This window comes from Oncorhynchus gorbuscha, linkage group LG07 (genome assembly GCF_021184085.1).
Source record: "Oncorhynchus gorbuscha isolate QuinsamMale2020 ecotype Even-year linkage group LG07, OgorEven_v1.0, whole genome shotgun sequence".
Lineage (NCBI taxonomy): Eukaryota > Metazoa > Chordata > Actinopteri > Salmoniformes > Salmonidae > Oncorhynchus > Oncorhynchus gorbuscha.
This window is the reverse complement of record NC_060179.1, coordinates 60,398,672-60,417,189: the sequence shown is the minus strand read 5'-3', so window position 1 is coordinate 60,417,189 and position 18,518 is coordinate 60,398,672. Positions and strand designations below refer to the sequence as shown.

The following is an 18,518-nucleotide window of genomic DNA, read 5'->3' as shown; positions in this document are numbered from 1 at the left end:
CGACACAACGCAGAAATAAAAATATAATTCATGCCTTACCTTTGACGAGCTGCTTTTGTTGGCACTCCAATATGTCCCATAAACATCACAAATGGTCCTTTTGTTCGATTAATTCCGTCTATATATCCAAAATGTCAATTTATTTGGCGCATTTGATTGATCCAGTAAAACACCGGTTCCAACTTGAGCAACGTGACTACAAAATATCTCAAAAGTTACCTGTAAACTTTGTCAAAACATTTCAAACTACTTTTGTAATAAAACTTTAGGTATTTTTTTAATGTAAATAATCGGTTAAATTGAAGACTGGATGATCTGTGTTCAATACAGGAAGAAAACAAACTGAAGCATGCTTTCTGGTCACGCGCCTCTATCTAACAGTACACTTCAAGTGACCCTCGTTCAAGATGGCCGTACTTCTTCATTACACAAAGGAATAACCTTAACCAATTTCTAAAGACTGTTGACATCCAGTGGAAGCAATAGGAACTGGAAGAAGGTCCCTTAGAAATCTAGATTCCCAATGAAAACTCATTGAAAAGAGTGACCTCAATAAACAAAACAAAAATCTGAATGGTTTGTCCTCTTTTTTTTCCTGCTAAATAAGTTCTGTTAGACTCAGACATTATTCAACCTGTTTTAGAAACTTCACTGTTTTCTATCCAAATCTACTAATATGCATATCTTATATTCTGGGGAAGGGTAGCAGGCAGTTGAATTTGGGCATGCATTTCATCTGGATGTGAAAATACTGTCCCCTGTCACCAAATATTTGTTTAAATTTGTGAACTTCTATTAGATACGCTACCCCGTTCACGAAAATGGTTAGTTCCTATAGACAGCGAGTCATTTAGAAAGCATGCAGACAGAGGCATTCAGTTACTGTTCGGTGGAATGTTAGAATGGGCTAAATGAATGACCTAGGCATACTATGTAGGCAGTTTATCGGAGCCGTAAAGGAGATTAGGCATCTACCACTCCACTACCACTGTCAGATTAGGGGGGCGATATATCCTTTATTTTTTTATTTTTGTCCCCTTCACTTTGGTTCTGAAATCGCCATCACCCACGAATTGACTTGGCACTTTTGCAGATATTTATCCTATACAAATTAGCTGATATAGCTAATGGCTATACACGGAGTGTACAAAACGTTAGGGACACCATCCTAATATTTAGTTGCACCCCCATTTGCCCACAACTGCCTCAATTGGGGGTGGCAGGTAGCCTACTGGTTATAGCGTTGGGCCAGTAACTGAAAGGTTGCTAGATTGAATCCCCGAGCTAACAAGGTAAAAATCTCTCGGTCTGCCGCTGAACAAGGCAGTTAACCCACTGTTCCTAGGCCGTCATTGTAAATAAGAATTAGCTCTTAACTGACTTGCCTAGTTAAATAAATAAATTGTTGGCATGGATTCTACAAGGTGTCAAGTGTTACACAGGGATGCTAGTACCTGTTGACTATATGCTTTCCACAGTTGTCAAGTTGGCTGGATGCCTTTGGGTCGTGGACCATTCTTCATACACAGGAAACTGAGTGCGGAAAGACCCCGCAGCATTGCAGTTCTTGACGCACTTAAACCGGTGCGCATGGCACCTACTACCATACTTTGTTCAAAGGCATTTAAATATTTTTAAGCCCATTCACCCTCTGAATGGCACACATGCACAATCCATGTCTCAATTGTCTCGAGGCTTAAAAATCCTTCTTTAACCTGTCCTCCACTTCATATACACTGCTTTGAAGTGGATCATAGCTTTCACCTGGTTAGTCTGTCATGAAAAGAGCGGACTGAACACAGCGGTGCAGATCACTTCAAGATAAAAACGTAATATTCAAACTGACTAAATATTAGCACTTCACTCCACCTACTCATGGGTAATAACCTTCAATTTGGATAACAAATAAGGCTAGAGAATTGTATCTACCAAAATAAACCAACCAAACATGTTTGAGAAGCATGGAGAACCAATCCCCAAAAGAACACGAGACTCTTCAACGGACAGACGATTTATGCTTTTTCACCACCCGGAATGCTAGTTGAAGGCGGAAAGAAGTTGAAGGCGAGCCTCCAAGATGAGTGACACAAGCTGTGACAACGAAGGAAACGGACAAGCTAAAAGGTACATTCAATAAGATGTAAACGGAAGTTTAATGAACTTCAAAAAGGAGAACATCTTTGAGAGAAGCCTTGACATACAGACAAGATCTATGAGAGAGAATCTGTTACTTACTGGTATCAAAGAAAAAGGTGCAAATCGTGGTGAAATAATTATTTCTTAGTGCTGCAGATCCCAGATGTTGTTGTAGACAAAATCCAACTCTGAACATGTACACCGTTTAGGACTGGGATATGAGCACCCAATCATTGCCCATGTTTTTATTTATTTTTAAATAACTGGTTAAAAGCCTGGGTAAAAGACACACTGGCATGAATGATCAGTTCCTGAAAGAAGTTGCAGAACGGTGCAAAGTTCTGCACCCACTCTTCAAGGAGAATAGATTAATAGGGAAATGTGTAGCTCTCCTAGTCTGTATATTGATAACATAATGTTCACACACCCATACTACTCCATGGCTATTCTAAATATTTAAGTTCCCATGGAGTTGAACAATGGAACACCCAATACTATCCATGGAAGGGATTGTAATAAAAATGGGGAAAACAAAATACAACAATTAATAAAGAAATAAGCTACAACTACACCATTCAAGGACTGTTGTAACATAATTAGTATTTGACTTATCTATTTATAAAATATTATAAATATTAAGATTTCATTAGAAGAAAGGATAATTAACTCTATGCATCAAGTATAAGGAACTGGAAAAAAAGTACTCAATCAACATGGTAGGGATAAGAACACTGCAAACAGAGGGCATAAAAAGCACAGTATGTGCAGGTGTATTGTGATGGAAGGTAGGGTGTGTTTTTGCGTTTGGAAAAGTGTGGAGTTAAGTGAGTGAAAATGGTTGCGAATACCAGAGCTGTCACTAGAGTTGCTAGTGCGCGATGGGACAAGAACATCCCTGCCGGCCAAACCCTCCCCTAACCCGGACGATGCTGAGCCATTTGTGCGCCGCCCCACAGCTGTCGCGACCAGCTGTGTCAGAGCCTGGACTCGAGCACAGAATCTCTAGTGGCACAGCCAGCACTACAATGCAGTCAGTGCCTTAAACCACTGTGCCACTCGGGAGGCCCGACTCCAAAGCCCGACCCCAACTCTAAAGTATAATACATCCTGTGTGATTTCAACAGATTTGTTAAATTAACATTTGTCTTTGGATAATTTCTATCTAACATTCCAACCTCGGTTAGCATGATCTATTAAATGATGGCGTTCTACTATTTGTATTAATTTGCACTACTGTCAACGACTGACTTTTTTATTTTGAAGTCTAATTGCAAAGTCCACTATTGTGGCTAGCTTCACAGATGGGTACGACCACCATTAATCAAATAACTGTCTTATGAATTTGGGTTATTTTAGATGACACCTAGCTATATAGTTAGCTCGCTAACTATATAGCTACTGAAACAGATGTCGTTTTGCTATGTTTTTGGGGAAGAACATTGTTTGCATCCATGAGCTAGCTAGTTTTTATTTTATTACCAGCACTGTATATGTGGATATATTGAAGCAACATCTCAAGACATCAGTCAGGAAGTTAAAGCTCGGTTGCAAATGGGTCTTCCAAGTGGATAATGACCCCAAGCATACTTCCTAAGGTGTGGTAAAAGCCAACAAATTCAAGGTATTGGAGTGGCCGTCAAAGCCCTGACCTCAATCCCATACATTTGTGGGCAGAACTGAAAAAGTGTGTGCGAGCAAGGAGGCCTACAAACCTGACTCCGTTACACCAGCTCTGTCAGGAGGAATGGGCCACAATTCACCCAATTTATTGTGGGAAGCTTGTGGAAGGCTACCTGAAATGTTTGACCCAAGTTAAACAATTTATAGGCAATACGACCAAATAATAATTTGAGTGTATGTAAACTTCTGACTCACTGGGAAAGAGATGAAAAAATTAAAAGCTGAAATCATTCTCTTCTATTATTCTGACATTTCACATTCTTAAAATGAAGTTTTGATCCTAACTGAACTAAGACAGGGAATTTTTACTTGGATTAAATTTCAGGAATTGTGAAACTGATTTTAAATGTATTTGACTAAGGTGTATGTAAATCTCCGACTTCACTGTACCTAGGCAAGTCAGTTATGAACAAATTCTTATTTACAATGATTGCCTACCCCGGCCAAACCTGGACAATGCTGGGTCAATTGTGCGCCACCCTATGGGACTCTCAATCACGGCCAGATGTGATACCGCCTGGATTCGAACCAAGGACTCTAGTGATGCCTCTTGAACTGAGATGCAGTGCCTTAGACTGCTGTGTGTGTGAACTATTTAACTGTACTAGAATGCTTAAATGGCCGCATAAAAAAAAAAAAAAAATCAGTATTGTTTATTTTGGCAAGGAAAGTATCGGCCAAAAATGTATTATCGGTGCATCACTAGTGTGTGTATATATATATTGGAAATGCTTTTGGCGGCACTGTGCTCTTTTCAAAGGATGTGTCCCATTTATGTATGTTTACAGGAAATGCATTCAACAATTTTAGATGACATTTTGTGGGAAAAAGACTGGGGGAGGTGCAAAATATACTTCTCCCATGGGCAAAAAAAATCGAAAGGATTGACTATTAGCAATTTTGATCTGAGTGTGCAAATTGTCCAAACAGATCTGCAAAGTAGATGGATGATTTAAGTATGTTATTGAACCATGAACAGATATGGCTCATTAATAGTGGATGATATTGCCACTTCTTTTTGCCATATGTTCAATCGAAGCCTACAATAAAGTGTGTGCCCTCAGGCCTGGGGGGAAGCTATAGTCATTCTGCTACCAAAGAATAGTAAAGCCCCCTTTACTGACTCGAATAGCTGACAGCCTGTTACCAACCCTTTGTAAACTTCTGGAAAAAATGGTGTTTGACCAGATACAATGCTATTTCATAGTAAAGAAATTAAGACTTTCAGCACGCGTATAGGGAAGGACACTCGACAAGCACAGCACTTACAAAAATGACTGATTGGCTGAGAGAAATTGCTAAAATGATTGGGGGGGGGGACTGTTTTGTTAGACATCAGTGCAGCTTTTGACATTTTTGATCATAGTCTGCTGCTGGAAAAATGTATGTGTTGTGGCTTTACACCCCCTGCTATAAAGAGTTACTTGTCTAACAGAACACAGGTGTTGTTCTTTAATGGAGTCCTCTACAACATAATCCAAGTAAAATCAGGAATTCCCCAGGGTAGCTGCTTAACTCTAACGACATGCCACTGGCTTTGAGTAAGGCCAGTGTGTCTATGTATGCGGATGATTCAACACTATACACGTCAGCTACTACAGCGACTGAAATGACTGCAACACTTAAAGAGCTACAGTTATTTTCGAAATTTGTTGCAAGGAATAACAATTTTTTCCATTAACCTAGAAATACTGCCAAAAATAATTTACTGAAACTTGTTACAAATGTAGTCGCCCATGGTTCACCAAATGTATTTTGAGGCAAAGTACTTGAAGCACATTTTTTTCCATATGTCCCCATCTCCACTAACTGAAGATAATTGTAATTATAAAGATCTAGTCCATTTGAAAAAAATGGAGGCCTCTTACAAATTTGAGCAAAGTGCATAGAATTAAAAGCTATTGTTGGATATTATTAATCCTAATCGGTCAGTTTTTTGCATGGATGATACATGGGATAGTACTGGAAACAATAGAACATTGAAATCTAGGAAACCTGGCTTTCTATTCATAGCTGACTTTTGAAAAGACTTGATAAAAGTATGACTGGAATTTACTTATAAATGTCTGTAATATTTCAATTTAGGTACATCTCTTATGAAATGGGTTAAAGTTATGCCTTTTTATTTATTATGGATCCCGATCAGCTATTCTTCCTGGGGTCCAGCAAAATTTTAAGGCAGTTTATACAAATTTAAAACATTACAATACATTCAGATTTCACAACACACCGTGTGCCCTCAGGCCCCAACTCCACCACTACCACATATCTACATTACTAAATCTGTGTGTGTGCCAATGTTTGTTACCGGCTTCATTTACGTACCAAAAAATTGGCAGCTGTGCCATATAAATTGAAAAATAGGAAAGAGGATAAGTTCATTAGAGTTACCAGCCTCAGAAATTGCAGCCCAAATAAATGCTTCAGAGTTCAATTAACAGACATCTCAACATTAACTGTTCAAAGGAGACTGCGTGAATCAGACCTTCATGGTCGATTTGCTGCAAAGAAACTACTACTAAAGGACACCAATAAGAAGAGACTTGCTTGGGCCAAGAAAAATGAGCAATGGACTTAGGACCGATGGAATTTTGTCCTTTTGGTCTGAGTCCAAATTTGAGATTTTTGGTTCCAACCGCCATGTTTGTGTGACGCAGACTAGGTTAACGGATGATCTCTGCATGTGTGGTTCCCACCGTGAAGCATGGAGGAGGTGGTGTTATGGTGTGTGGGTGCTTTGTGGTGATGCTGTCTGTGATTTATTTAGAATTCAAGGCACACTTAACCAGTATGGCTGCCACAGCATTCTGCAGCGATATGCCATGCCATCTGGTTTGGGCTTAGTGGGACTATGACCCAAAACACACCTTCAGGCCGTGTAAGGGCTATTTGACCAAGAAGTAGAGTGATGGAGTGCTGCGTCAGATGACCTGGCCTCCACAATCACCCGACCTCAACCCAATTGAGATGGTTGGGGATTGGTTGGACCGAAGAGTGACGGAAAAGCAGTCAGCAAGTGCTCAGCATATGTGGGAACTCCTTCAAAACATTTGGAAAAGCATTCCAGGTGAAGCTGGTTGAGAGAATGCCAAGAGTGTGCAAAGATGTCAAGGCAAAGGGTGGCTACTTTTGAAGAATATCAAATAAAATAGATTTTTATTTGTGGAACACTGTTTTGGTTACTACATGATTCCATGTGTTATTTCATAGTTTGTCTTCACTATTCTACAATGTAGAAAATTGTAAAAAAATAAAAAAAAAAAACTTGGATGAGTAGGTGTGTCCAAACGTACGACTGTACTGTGTGTATATTATAACATATATTGGGGATTGGAAATGATGCAATTACATTGATGGAAGCTACAATCTATCTGTGCTATTTAAGCTGATCTGACCCCCCCCCCCCCCCCACAAAAAATGTTTGGATTTCACCTCCCCATCTTGAAATCAAATGGAAGTTGAGCTTCTTTTCACCTCCCGCTTTGGCCGCTTTGGCCATGCAGTGTGCCTTGAAAAAGTGATTCCTCGTCATGAAATTATCAATTTTACCCCGTTTATCTAAAAATGACTATATACACTTTGTATAAAGCTAAACTTGTCGATGGTGAACCTGAACAGTCTTTTCAGCAGGTAGGATATGTCTCTGGTAAAACACAATTTTCGAAAGCACCAAGATAACAATTGCAGCTTTCAAAACAACTCAACTCTGGGGGGGGAATAGCTCCGACTGGGAAAAAATTGTTGGTCATTCAACTCGAAATTCCAAGTCAACTCTGGTATATTTCTAGAGATCGGACATTCCGACCGGAAGATTACCAACATGATTTGACCCTGTATTTTTCCTGAGTTGACATTTTTCTTGAAAGCACCCCAAAATCTAGAAAATGACATGGGTCAGTCAACTAATAAAACCTAATATAATGCAAGCTATTGTCACATTTGAGTGCTGAAGGTGCCATGCAGATGATCAGGCTGCCTGCATTGCGTTGGGCATAGTGCGCAGTTTGACTATGTTACTGATATTCCCTAGGGTTGTTCGGCATGCAAAATGATATGTAGATCACTGAGTATCAACACCGTTATATGCTGAGTCTGACACTGAAGGAAAGGATGCATGAGTTGTCACAATATTTTGTATTTTTGGTAGGTAGGTAGGAAACTTACGTCAGCAAAACATTTGAGTGAATTGGTGATTTGCAACGCTATAATACATACATGCATGCATACATACATACATTGCGAAAGTATTCGGCCCCCTTGAACTTTGCGACCTTTTGCCACATTTCAGGCTTCAAACATAAAGATATAAAACTGTATTTTTTTGTGAAGAATCAATAAGTGGGACACAATCATGAAGTGGAACGACATTTATTGGATATTTCAAACTTTTTTTTAACAAATCAAAAACTGAAAAATTGGGCGTGCAAAATTATTCAGCCCCTTTACTTTCAGTGCAGCAAACTCTCTCCAGAAGTTCAGTGAGGATCTCTGAATGATCCAATGTTGATCTAAATGACTAATGATGATAAATACAATCCACCTGTGTGTAATCAAGTCTCCGTTTAAATGCACCTGCACTGTGATAGTCTCAGAGGTCCGTTAAAAGCGCAGAGAGCATCATGAAGAACAAGGAACACACCAGGCAGGTCCGAGATACTGTTGTGAAGAAGTTTAAAGCCGGATTTGGATACAAAAAGATTTCCCAAGCTTTAAACATCCCAAGGAGCACTGTGCAAACGATAATATTGAAATGTAAGGAGTATCAGACCACTGCAAATCTACCAAGACCTGGCCGTCCCTCTAAACTTTCAGCTCATACAAGGAGAAGACTGATCAGAGATGCAGCCAAGAGGCCCATGATCACTCTGGATGAACTGCAGAGATCTACAGCTGAGGTGGGAGACTCTGTCCATAGGACAACAATCAGTCGTATAAAGTGTCGTTTAAAATTTGCCACAAGCCACCTGGGAGACACACCAAACATGTGGAAGAAGGTGCTCTGGTCAGATGAAACCAAAATTGAACTTTTTGGCAACAATTCAAAACGTTATGTTTGGCGTAAAAGCAACACAGCTCATCACCCTGAACACCCTATCCCCACTGTCAAACATGGTGGTGGCTGCATCATGGTTTGGGCCTGCTTTTCTTCAGCAGGGACAAGGAAGATGGTTAAAATTGATAAAAAAGATGGATGGAGCCAAATACAGGACCATTCTGGAAGAACCTGATGGAGTCTGCAAAAGACCTGAGACTGGGACGGAGATTTGTCTTCCAACAAGACAATGATCCGAAACATAAAGCAAAATCTACAATGGAATGGTTCAAAAATAAACATATCCAGGTGTTAGAATGGCCAAGTCCAGACCTGAATCCAATCGAGAATCTGTGGAAAGAACTGAAAACTGCTGTTCACAAATGCTCTCCATCCAACCTCACTGAGCTCGAGCTGTTTTGCAAGGAGGAATGGGAAAAATGTTCAGTCTCTCAATGAGCAAAACTGATAGACATACCCCAAGCAACTTACAGCTGTTATCGCAGCAAAAGGTGGCGCCACATAGTATTAACTTAAGGGGGCTGAATAATTTTGCACACCCAATTTTTCAGTTTTTGATTTGTTAAAAAAGTTTGAAATATCCAATAAATGTCGTTCCACTTCATGATTGTGTCCCACTTGTTGTTGATTCTTCACAAAAAAAATACAGTTTTATATCTTTATGTTTGAAGCCTGAAATGTGGCAAAAGGTCGCAAAGTTCAAGGGGGTCGAATACCTTCAAGGCACTGTATATATAAATAAATCATTTGGATCAGTTTTGGGGTCCGTGGACCGACGCAGTACTCTCAAACATTTGCATCGGGGACTGATTTGTATTGTTAAAGCTGTAATGATTTACCGAGTGGACATGTTTCTAATGTTTGAGGCTATTGATGCCACAAATATACTGACTCAAACAAATACTATTAATGGATACACCCTGGGTCTAAGGAGATGCACTATGTAATGTTTGACTTTTGTTGTTTTGTTTAGGGCCTATACAGGATGCAATTTAGGAAACTTGTTTTTCCAATGTTGGGTCTCAGGGTTAAGGAGGACAGTGCAGGGTGGGATATGGCAGGGAAAACCTACCTCAGTCCAGAGATGGAAGATGTCACTGTCCTTCTAATTATCCTAAATTGAAGATTGAAATACTGCTAGTTTGTAATTAAACTGCCTTTTTCATCCTCATGCTAGGTAGCAAAGGCCATTTTGGGATAGCCCATATAACTTTGTGCTGAACAACAAAGGAGCCTGATTGTCTGACTATCATTTTGTTGCTCAACGCAACGTGCCATTCTAAAATAGCTGCTGTGGCTTCTGCTACCTAGCATGAGTACAAAGGCAGTTTGAAATACCGTTAGCTTTTTAATCTTCCTGATGTAATTTTGGATAATGGCATAATTAGGAGTACGGCGACATCTTCCATCTCTGGATGAGGTACGTTTTCTCAGCCATATCTTGCGCCGGCTCCACACTTCCCTCATTTTGGCAGCCGTGCCTTCTGACCTGAGTTTTTGTATTCACTGCCTGAATCTCAGGTCAGAACGATCTGGCTAGTATTGGCTCACACTTTCTTTTTACCACTACCACCCATTTTTGCATTGTTCAACCCTGACTGTAACTGAATCAATTGTAACAAAAGGCATTGCTGTCATTAAAACTTATTAAAACCTCTATTTCAGTTCCCCCTCTTCCTCTCCCCGCTCTGCGCCTCATGGTCCCACCACTGCGCCTGGTCTCAGCAGCCATCTGGCAAACGATCCAGCAGAGTCACGTGATGGATTATGGGGTGCTGGAGGAGTTTGTTACCATGGTCACAGATGTGGTTCCAGAGCTTCTGAATGACAGTCAGAGGGCCCAACTTATTCTGGGTCTTCGAGCACGGGTGAGAGGGAGGGACGGAACTAGTGCTCTTGTGCGGAAAGATGAGATGAACATATTGAGTCATGCATGTCTTCCCCTCTTCATTTTCTGACTTGGATGCTCTGCTTTCAGCTGGTCCTGGAGTTGTGTCGCTCAAAGCCGTTCACAGACCTCCAGACCATTCAGCCACACCTGGACAGGATAAAGACCCTTACACCTCTCTGGGGGACACAGGTGAGCTCCTCACGGGCAGAGAATCCACTAATGTCTGTCGGTCATAAATATTTCTGATATGACTGATCCATTAGGTCAAACATATGCAGCATAAATGAAAAGCTATCATTTAGGATGTCCTGATTTAAGGCAACATTTATATTCTGTGTTTAAGGCTGATGCAGAGGTGGGATTATCTGAATCCAGCTTCCTGGGGCTGGTTCAAACCCTTCTGAAAGACCCAGATGAGAGGGAACATTTCTTCCAGGTCAGTGGGTATGGAATAGTTGTCAGTTCCATGTGACTGCTGTATGTTTCCACAAATGAAAAATCCCAGGAGATTATTTAAGAGGTGGCTAATATTCCTTTACTCATAGGAATATGAGTAAAAATATAATCCTGACCAACCTGCCTTCTAAATACACCTCTGCTGTCTTCAACCAGGGTCTCAGCGATCACTGCCTCATTGCCTGCGTCCGTAATGGGTCCGCGGTCAAACGACCACCCCTCATCACTGTCAAATGCTCCCTAAAACACTTCAGCAAGCAGGCCTTTCTAATTGACTTGGCCCGGGTATCCTGGAAGGATATTGACCTCATCCCGTCAGTAGAGGATGCCTGGATATTATTTTTAAAAGTGCTTTCCTCATTATCTTAAATAAGCATGCCCCATTCAAAAAATGTAGAACTAAGAACAGATATAGTCCTTGCTCTATAGTCCTTGGTCTTGACCAGCACAAAAACATCCTGTGGCATACTGCATTAGCATCAAATAGCCACCGCGATATGCAACTTTTCAGGGAAGTTAGGAACCAATATACACAGGCAGTTAGGAAAGCAAAAACTAGCTTTTTCAAACAAATTTGCATCCTGTAGCACAAACTCCAAAAAGTTCTCGGACACTGTAAAGTCCATTGAGAATAAGAGCACCTCCTTCCAGCTTCCCACTGCACTGAGGCTAGGAAACACAGCAACCACTGATAAATCTACGATAATCGAGAATTTCAATAAGCATTTTTCTACGGCTGGCCATGCTTTCCACCTGCCTCCCCCATTTCACCTTCACCCAAATCCAGATAGCTGATGTTCTGAAAGAGCTGCAAAATGTGTACCCCTACAAATCAGCTGGGCTAGACCATCTGGAACCTCTCTTTCTAAAATTATCTGCTGCAATTGTTGCAATCCCTATTACTAGCCTGTTCAACCTCTATTTAGTATAGTCTGAGATCCCTAAAGATTGGAAAGCTGCCGCGGTCATCCCCCTCTTCAAAGGGGAGACACTCTTGACCCAAACTGTTAGACCTATATCCATCCTGCCCTGCCTTAAGTCTTCAAAAGCCAAGTTAACAAACAGATCACCAACTATTTTGAATCCCACCGTACCTTCTCTGCTATGCAATCTGGTTGCCGAACTGGTTATGGGTGCTGCTCAACCATGCTCAAGGTCCTAATCGATATCATAACCGCCATCGACGAGAAAATATTGTGCAGCCGTATTCATCAACCTGACCAAGGCTTTCAACTCTGTCACTCACCGCATTCTTATCGGCAGACTCAACAGCCTTGGTTTCTCAAATGACTGCCTCGCCTGGTTCACCAACTACTTCTCAGACAGAGTTCAGTGTGTCAAATCGGAGGGCATGTTGTCCGGACCTCTGGCAGTCTCTATGGGGGTACCACAGGGTTCAATTCTTGGGCCGACTCTTTTCTCTGTATAGATCAATGATGTCGCTCTTACTGCTGGTGATTCTCTGTTCCACCTCCACGCAGACGACACCATTCTGTATACTTCTGGCCCTTCTTTGGACACTGTTAACTAACTTCCAGATGAGCTTGAATGCCATAACTCTCCTTCCGTAGCTTCCAACTGCTTTTAAATGCAAGTAAAACTAAATGCATGCTATCGGTTGAAGAGCTACTCGCCGGTCTAGCATCACTACACTAGATGGTTCTGACTTAGAATATGTGGACAACTACAAATACCTAGGTGTCTTGTTAAGACTGTAAATTCTCCTTCTAGACTTGCATTAAGCATCTCCAATCCAAAATTGAATCTAGAATCGGCTTCCTATTTCACAACAAAGCATACTTCACTCATGCTGCCAAACATACTGACTGTCCTACCGATCCTTGACTTTGATGTCATTTACAAAATAGTCTCCAAATCTCTACTCAGACTACATCGAATTTGCTATCACAGTGCCATCCGTTTTGTCACCAAAGCCCCATACAGTGCCTTGCGAAAGTATTCGGCCCCCTTGAACTTTGCGACCTTTTGCCACATTTCAGGCTTCAAACATAAAGATATAAAACTGTATTTTTTTGTGAAGAATCAACAAGTGGGACACAATCATGAAGTGGAACGACATTTATTGGATATTTCAAACTTTTTTTTAACAAATCAAAAACTGAAAAATTGGGCGTGCAAAATTATTCAGCCCCTTTACTTTCAGTGCAGCAAACTCTCTCCAGAAGTTCAGTGAGGATCTCTGAATGATCCAATGTTGACCTAAATGACTAATGATGATAAATACAATCCACCTGTGTGTAATCAAGTCTCCGTATAAATGCACCTGCACTGTGATAGTCTCAGAGGTCCGTTAAAAGTGCAGAGAGCATCGTGAAGAACAAGGAACACACCAGGCAGGTTCGAGATACTGTCGTGAAGAAGTTAAGCCGGATTTGGATACAAAAAATATTTCCCAAGCTTTAAACATCCCAAGGAGCACTGTGCAAGCGATAATATTGAAATGTAAGGAGTATCAGACCACTGCAAATCTACCAAGACCTGGCTGTCCCTCTAAACGTTCAGCTCATACAAGGAGAAGACTGATCAGAGATGCAGCCAAGAGGCCCATGATCACTCTGGATGAACTGCAGAGATCTACAGCTGAGGTGGGAGACTCTGTCCATAGGACAACAATCAGTCGTATAAAGTGTCGTTTAAAATTTGCCACAAGCCACCTGGGAGACACACCAAACATGTGGAAGAAGGTGCTCTGGTCAGATGAAACCAAAATTGAACTTTTTGGCAACAATGCAAAATGTTATGTTTGGCGTAAAAGCAACACAGCTCATCACCCTGAACACACCATCCCCACTGTCAAACATGGTGGTGGCAGCATCATGGTTTGGGCCTGATTTTATTCAGCAGGGACAGGGAAGATGGTTAAAATTGATGGGAAGATGGATGGAGCCAAATACAGGACCATTCTGGAAGAACCTGATGGAGTCTGCAAAAGACCTGAGACTGCGACGGAGATTTGTCTTCCAACAAGACAATGATCCAAAACATAAAGCAAAATCTACAATGGAATGGTTCAAAAATAAACATATCCAGGTGTTAGAATGGCCAAGTCCAGACCTGAATCCAATCGAGAATCTGTGGAAAGAACTGAAAACTGCTGTTCACAAATGCTCTCCATTCAACCTCACTGAGCTCGAGCTGTTTTGCAAGGAGGAATGGGAACAAATGTCAGTCTCTCGATGTGCAAAACTGATAGAGATATACCCCAAGCGACTTACAGCTGTAATCGCAGCAAAAGGTGGCGCTACAAAGTATTAACTTAATGGGGCTGAATAATTTTGCACACCCAATTTTTCAGTTTTTGATTTGTTAAAAAAGTTTGAAATATCCAATAAATGTTGTTCCACTTCATGATTGTGTCCCACTTGTTGTTGATTCATCACAAAAAAATACAGTTTTATATCTTTGTTTGAAAAACCGCAAAACCGATAGAGACATACCCCAAGCGACTTACAGCTGTAATCGCAGCAAAAGGTGGCACTACAAAGTATTAACTTAAGGGGGGGGAATACTTTCGCAAGGCACTGTATACTACCCACCACTGCGACCTATGCTCTCGTTGGCTGGCCCTCGCTTCATATTCGTCGCCAAACCCACTGGCTCCAGGTCATCTATAAGTCTTTGCAAGGTAAAGCCCTGCCTTATCTCAGCTCACTGGTCACCATAGCAGCACACGCTCCAGCAGGTATATTTCACTGCTCATCCCCAAAGCCAACTTCTCCTTTGGCCACCTTTTATTTTCAGTTCTCTGCTGCCAATTGCAAAAATCACGGAAGCTGGAGACCCATATCTCCCTCACTAAATTTAAGCATCAGCTGTCAGTGCAGCGTACCGATCATTGCACCTGTACACAGCCAATCTGTAAAGAGCCCACCCAACTACCCCATCCCCATGTTATTTATTTTTGCTCCTTTGCCCCCCAGTATCTCTACTTGCACATCTCACTCCAGTGTTTAATTGCTAAATTGTAATTATTTTTTGTGTGTGTGTGTGTGTATATATATATATTTCTATTGTGTTATTGACAGTACGTTTGTTTATCCCATGTGTTACTCTGTTCTTTTTGCTGCTTTGCTTTATCTTGACCAGGTCGCAGTTGTAAATGAGAACTTGTTCTCAACTGGCCTACCTGGTGAAATAATAATAAAATTTTAAAAACTCTGTTTTAGGATGTTTTTCCTGTAGACTTTGGTTCCAGTTATGATGCAGCCATACAGAAACTCATGTGGCAATTCCTTTCGAGACTGGAGAAGCTACTTCCTGTGTCAAACTTCCAACAGGTACTAGTAGAAATAGAATTATATAGAGGAACCATGGGCTTGACACTTACGCAATTGTGAATTCTACCTATATTCCTTCTAACTCTGTATTCCTCATTGTGTCAGGCTGCCTTGCTGCTCAGCGACTCCCCCTCTCTTCTTGAGGAATGTGTTAAGTCAGTGTCTCACCCTCAGCAGCTGAAAACCCTGCTTCAGTACCACAGAGACCGTGGCCAGCTGGACAACCATGGTAGGCAATTTCACAGGACCCATATAGATGTTGGCTTTTCTTCTGTAGGGACAAAAACATTTCCACTATACAAAGTTTCTTTAATTTATCCTCTTCCCTTTCTAGATACTCTGTCTTCTTCCGATGGGGACTGCATTCTCTCAGCTCTCTGTCTCCCTCCAGTAGAAAGGGTGGTGATTGCAACTGAACAGACAGATTCAGAAACACACGTATCATCCTTGAACGTCTTTATGGATACATTCACCAAAGAGTTGGAGGTGGACTCTGCAACACTGGAAAAGTACACAGAGATGGAACCCGGGACAAATATGGATGTAATAGCAGAGGATAGGGTGGAATGTAAGAGAAAGGAAAAAGCATCCTCAGTTATTAATGACGAGGAAGAGGATAATTCAGAGTTTGCTGAGACTGAAGAGGTGGAACCAGCGTATGAAACAGTGTTGGTTTTAGGGGAAGATGGGAAGATGGCACCTTTAGTCAAAACCAATAAACTCAAAGGGCTCAAAAGAGAGAGAAATGACACCAGTGGCATGCCTGATGGGAAAAAACACCGAACACCTAGCCCTCGACAAATGAAAAGCATAGACCTGTCTGATACAATCATATCGTCCATGCTTCACAAGCCCTCAGTGGAGCTACAAAGGATTGACACCGCTAACCTGACGTTGCCCTTAGAACCAGTAAGAAGAAACAGGGGTCGTAAGATGAAGACATTGCTAGCACGAGAATTGAAGCAAACCAAAACTGAATTTTCAGAACAGAAAAAACGTGTCTGCAAGAGAGTTAAAACACCCCAAAACCCCAATATGTGCACAGTGTGTGGACGTGTCTTATCCCGCTTTTCAGACATGAAAAAGCACATGCAAACCCATAAGAACGGTCGCACCTATCAGTGTCGCAATTGTCAGAAGACTTTCAAGCACTTGTACACTTTGCAAACTCACAGAAAGTCGTGTCTGTTTGGAACTGGGCAACAAGAGGAGATTCCCTCTGTAGAGGGCAGTAGTGTTCCGTTTACTATGTGTGATGCAGAATTCGCACAATCCTCAATAGACCGTAGAACATGCAAGGTGTGCGGCAAGATTGTGCATCGCATTGGATACTTGAGTACCCACATGAAGATTCACTCTACGAATCGTCACTATTCACTCGGAGAAGCGAAAGCAGTCCAGAAAGCATCACCTGAGGGAGAAGACACTGAGCCGTCCAGTGGTGTTACTATTGAGGCAACACCAGAGGACAGTGACTCATCCTCCACCAGTACTCCCCAGGACCCATCTTACGACCCAGAACTTAGCCAGATCAAAAGACCAAAGTGCTCCAGCACAGCAAAGAAGTCTAACCGAAAAACCTTCCAAAAACCAAAACATATGTGCCGTATTTGTGGTAAATATGTGACTGCTGGAGCCTTTGAGTATCACATGAGAACTCACTCAGGCGAGCGCCCTTTCTCCTGCCCTCATCCTCAGTGTGGGATGAAGTTCATACACAGCGGAGGTTTGCGGGTCCATCTCAGACGCTATTGCAAGGTTCGGACAGTTGACGCTGCTGAGCTCGACAGCTTCAACATACGTTTTGAGTGTGACAAATGTGAGAAGACATTCACGATCCAATCAAAACTGAGGAAACACAAACTTATCCACGGCCCGCTCTACTGCACAGGGTGCAGGAAGGTATTGCCTGACTTAGAAACTTTAACCAGACACAAGCTTTGGCACAGGCCCGTTCAGTGCAGCATGTGTGAGGAGAGCTTCATGCTCACAAACCTCAGAACACACTATCTGGATGTTCATAAGTTCAGCGGACCGTTCGTCTGCACCCACTGTCCGAAAAGCTACAAGAAGTTCCATTCCCTCATCAAACACGAGATGGTTCACACCGGGAACCTCCCCTTACAGTGCTCCCAGTGTCCAAAGAGATTCATCTACAATTATGACCTAGTTGAACACGAGAAAAGGCACTCTGACGACAGGCCTTGTCTCTGCTGGGAGTGTGGCAAGGCCTTCTGTACCAACATTGACCTGAAACAACACATGCAGAATAGCCACGGTGAAAAATCCACAGAGTGTCGTTTCCCGTGTCGCCATTGTGGGAAACCCTTCAGGCTTAGTAATTCCCGTGCGAACCATGAGAAGACTAAGCATGGTGGGGTGCGTTACCCGTACGTACTGTGGCAAGCAGTTTGTTTGTGCAAATGCATTGAAAAGGCATGATCTGATTCACACGGGGGGAGAGACCTTTTAAATGCAACCATAAGAGTTGTGATAAGGCTTTCAGGTCGAGAGCTGAACTGAGGATACACACGAGATACCATACTGGAGAGCGGCCGTTCAAGTGCAACGTCTGTGGAAAGGGCTTTGTTCAAGCCAATTATCTCACTACGCACTACCGGACTCATACAGGGGAAAAGCCGTATTCATGTTCCGTCTGTGACAAAAGCTTTAACTACCATGACTCACTGAAGAGACACATGTCTACACACTCAAACGAGAAGCCTTATAAATGCTTGGACTGTGGAAAAGCTTTCGAACGTAAAACTCTGTTGAATGTACATAAACGATCATGTACATCATTATTGAAATGTTAATCCCTCCTTCCCCCCCAATTGTGCTTTAATGTAACAAGATGTACATTTGATAAGATTGTGGCCTGAGTGCATTTCCCACTTTATTTTTGTAATTTTTTTGTTGTGGCCAGTCAATGTTTCCCCTTTTCAAATAACTACAGTTATGCGAGAAAAGTATAAGTGAAACTAAATAAAAGTAGAATAAAATA

General features: G+C 41.7%; 1 protein-coding gene across 3 annotated transcripts in view; it reads left to right on the top strand.

Moving 5' to 3' along the window:
• LOC124040138 (zinc finger protein 354B-like) overlaps nt 1–18,518 on the top strand; it is a 28,185-nt gene extending 9,667 nt beyond the window's left edge. For all 3 annotated transcript variants that reach the window (XM_046357025.1, XM_046357024.1, XM_046357023.1), the window contains 6 exons: nt 10,535–10,737; nt 10,848–10,949; nt 11,104–11,196; nt 15,404–15,514; nt 15,620–15,743; nt 15,849–18,518. In XM_046357025.1, the coding sequence (XP_046212981.1) occupies nt 10,535–10,737; nt 10,848–10,949; nt 11,104–11,196; nt 15,404–15,514; nt 15,620–15,743; nt 15,849–17,956 (2,741 nt within the window). In that variant the 3' untranslated portion in view covers nt 17,957–18,518. The remainder of the gene's footprint in view (nt 1–10,534; nt 10,738–10,847; nt 10,950–11,103; nt 11,197–15,403; nt 15,515–15,619; nt 15,744–15,848) is intronic.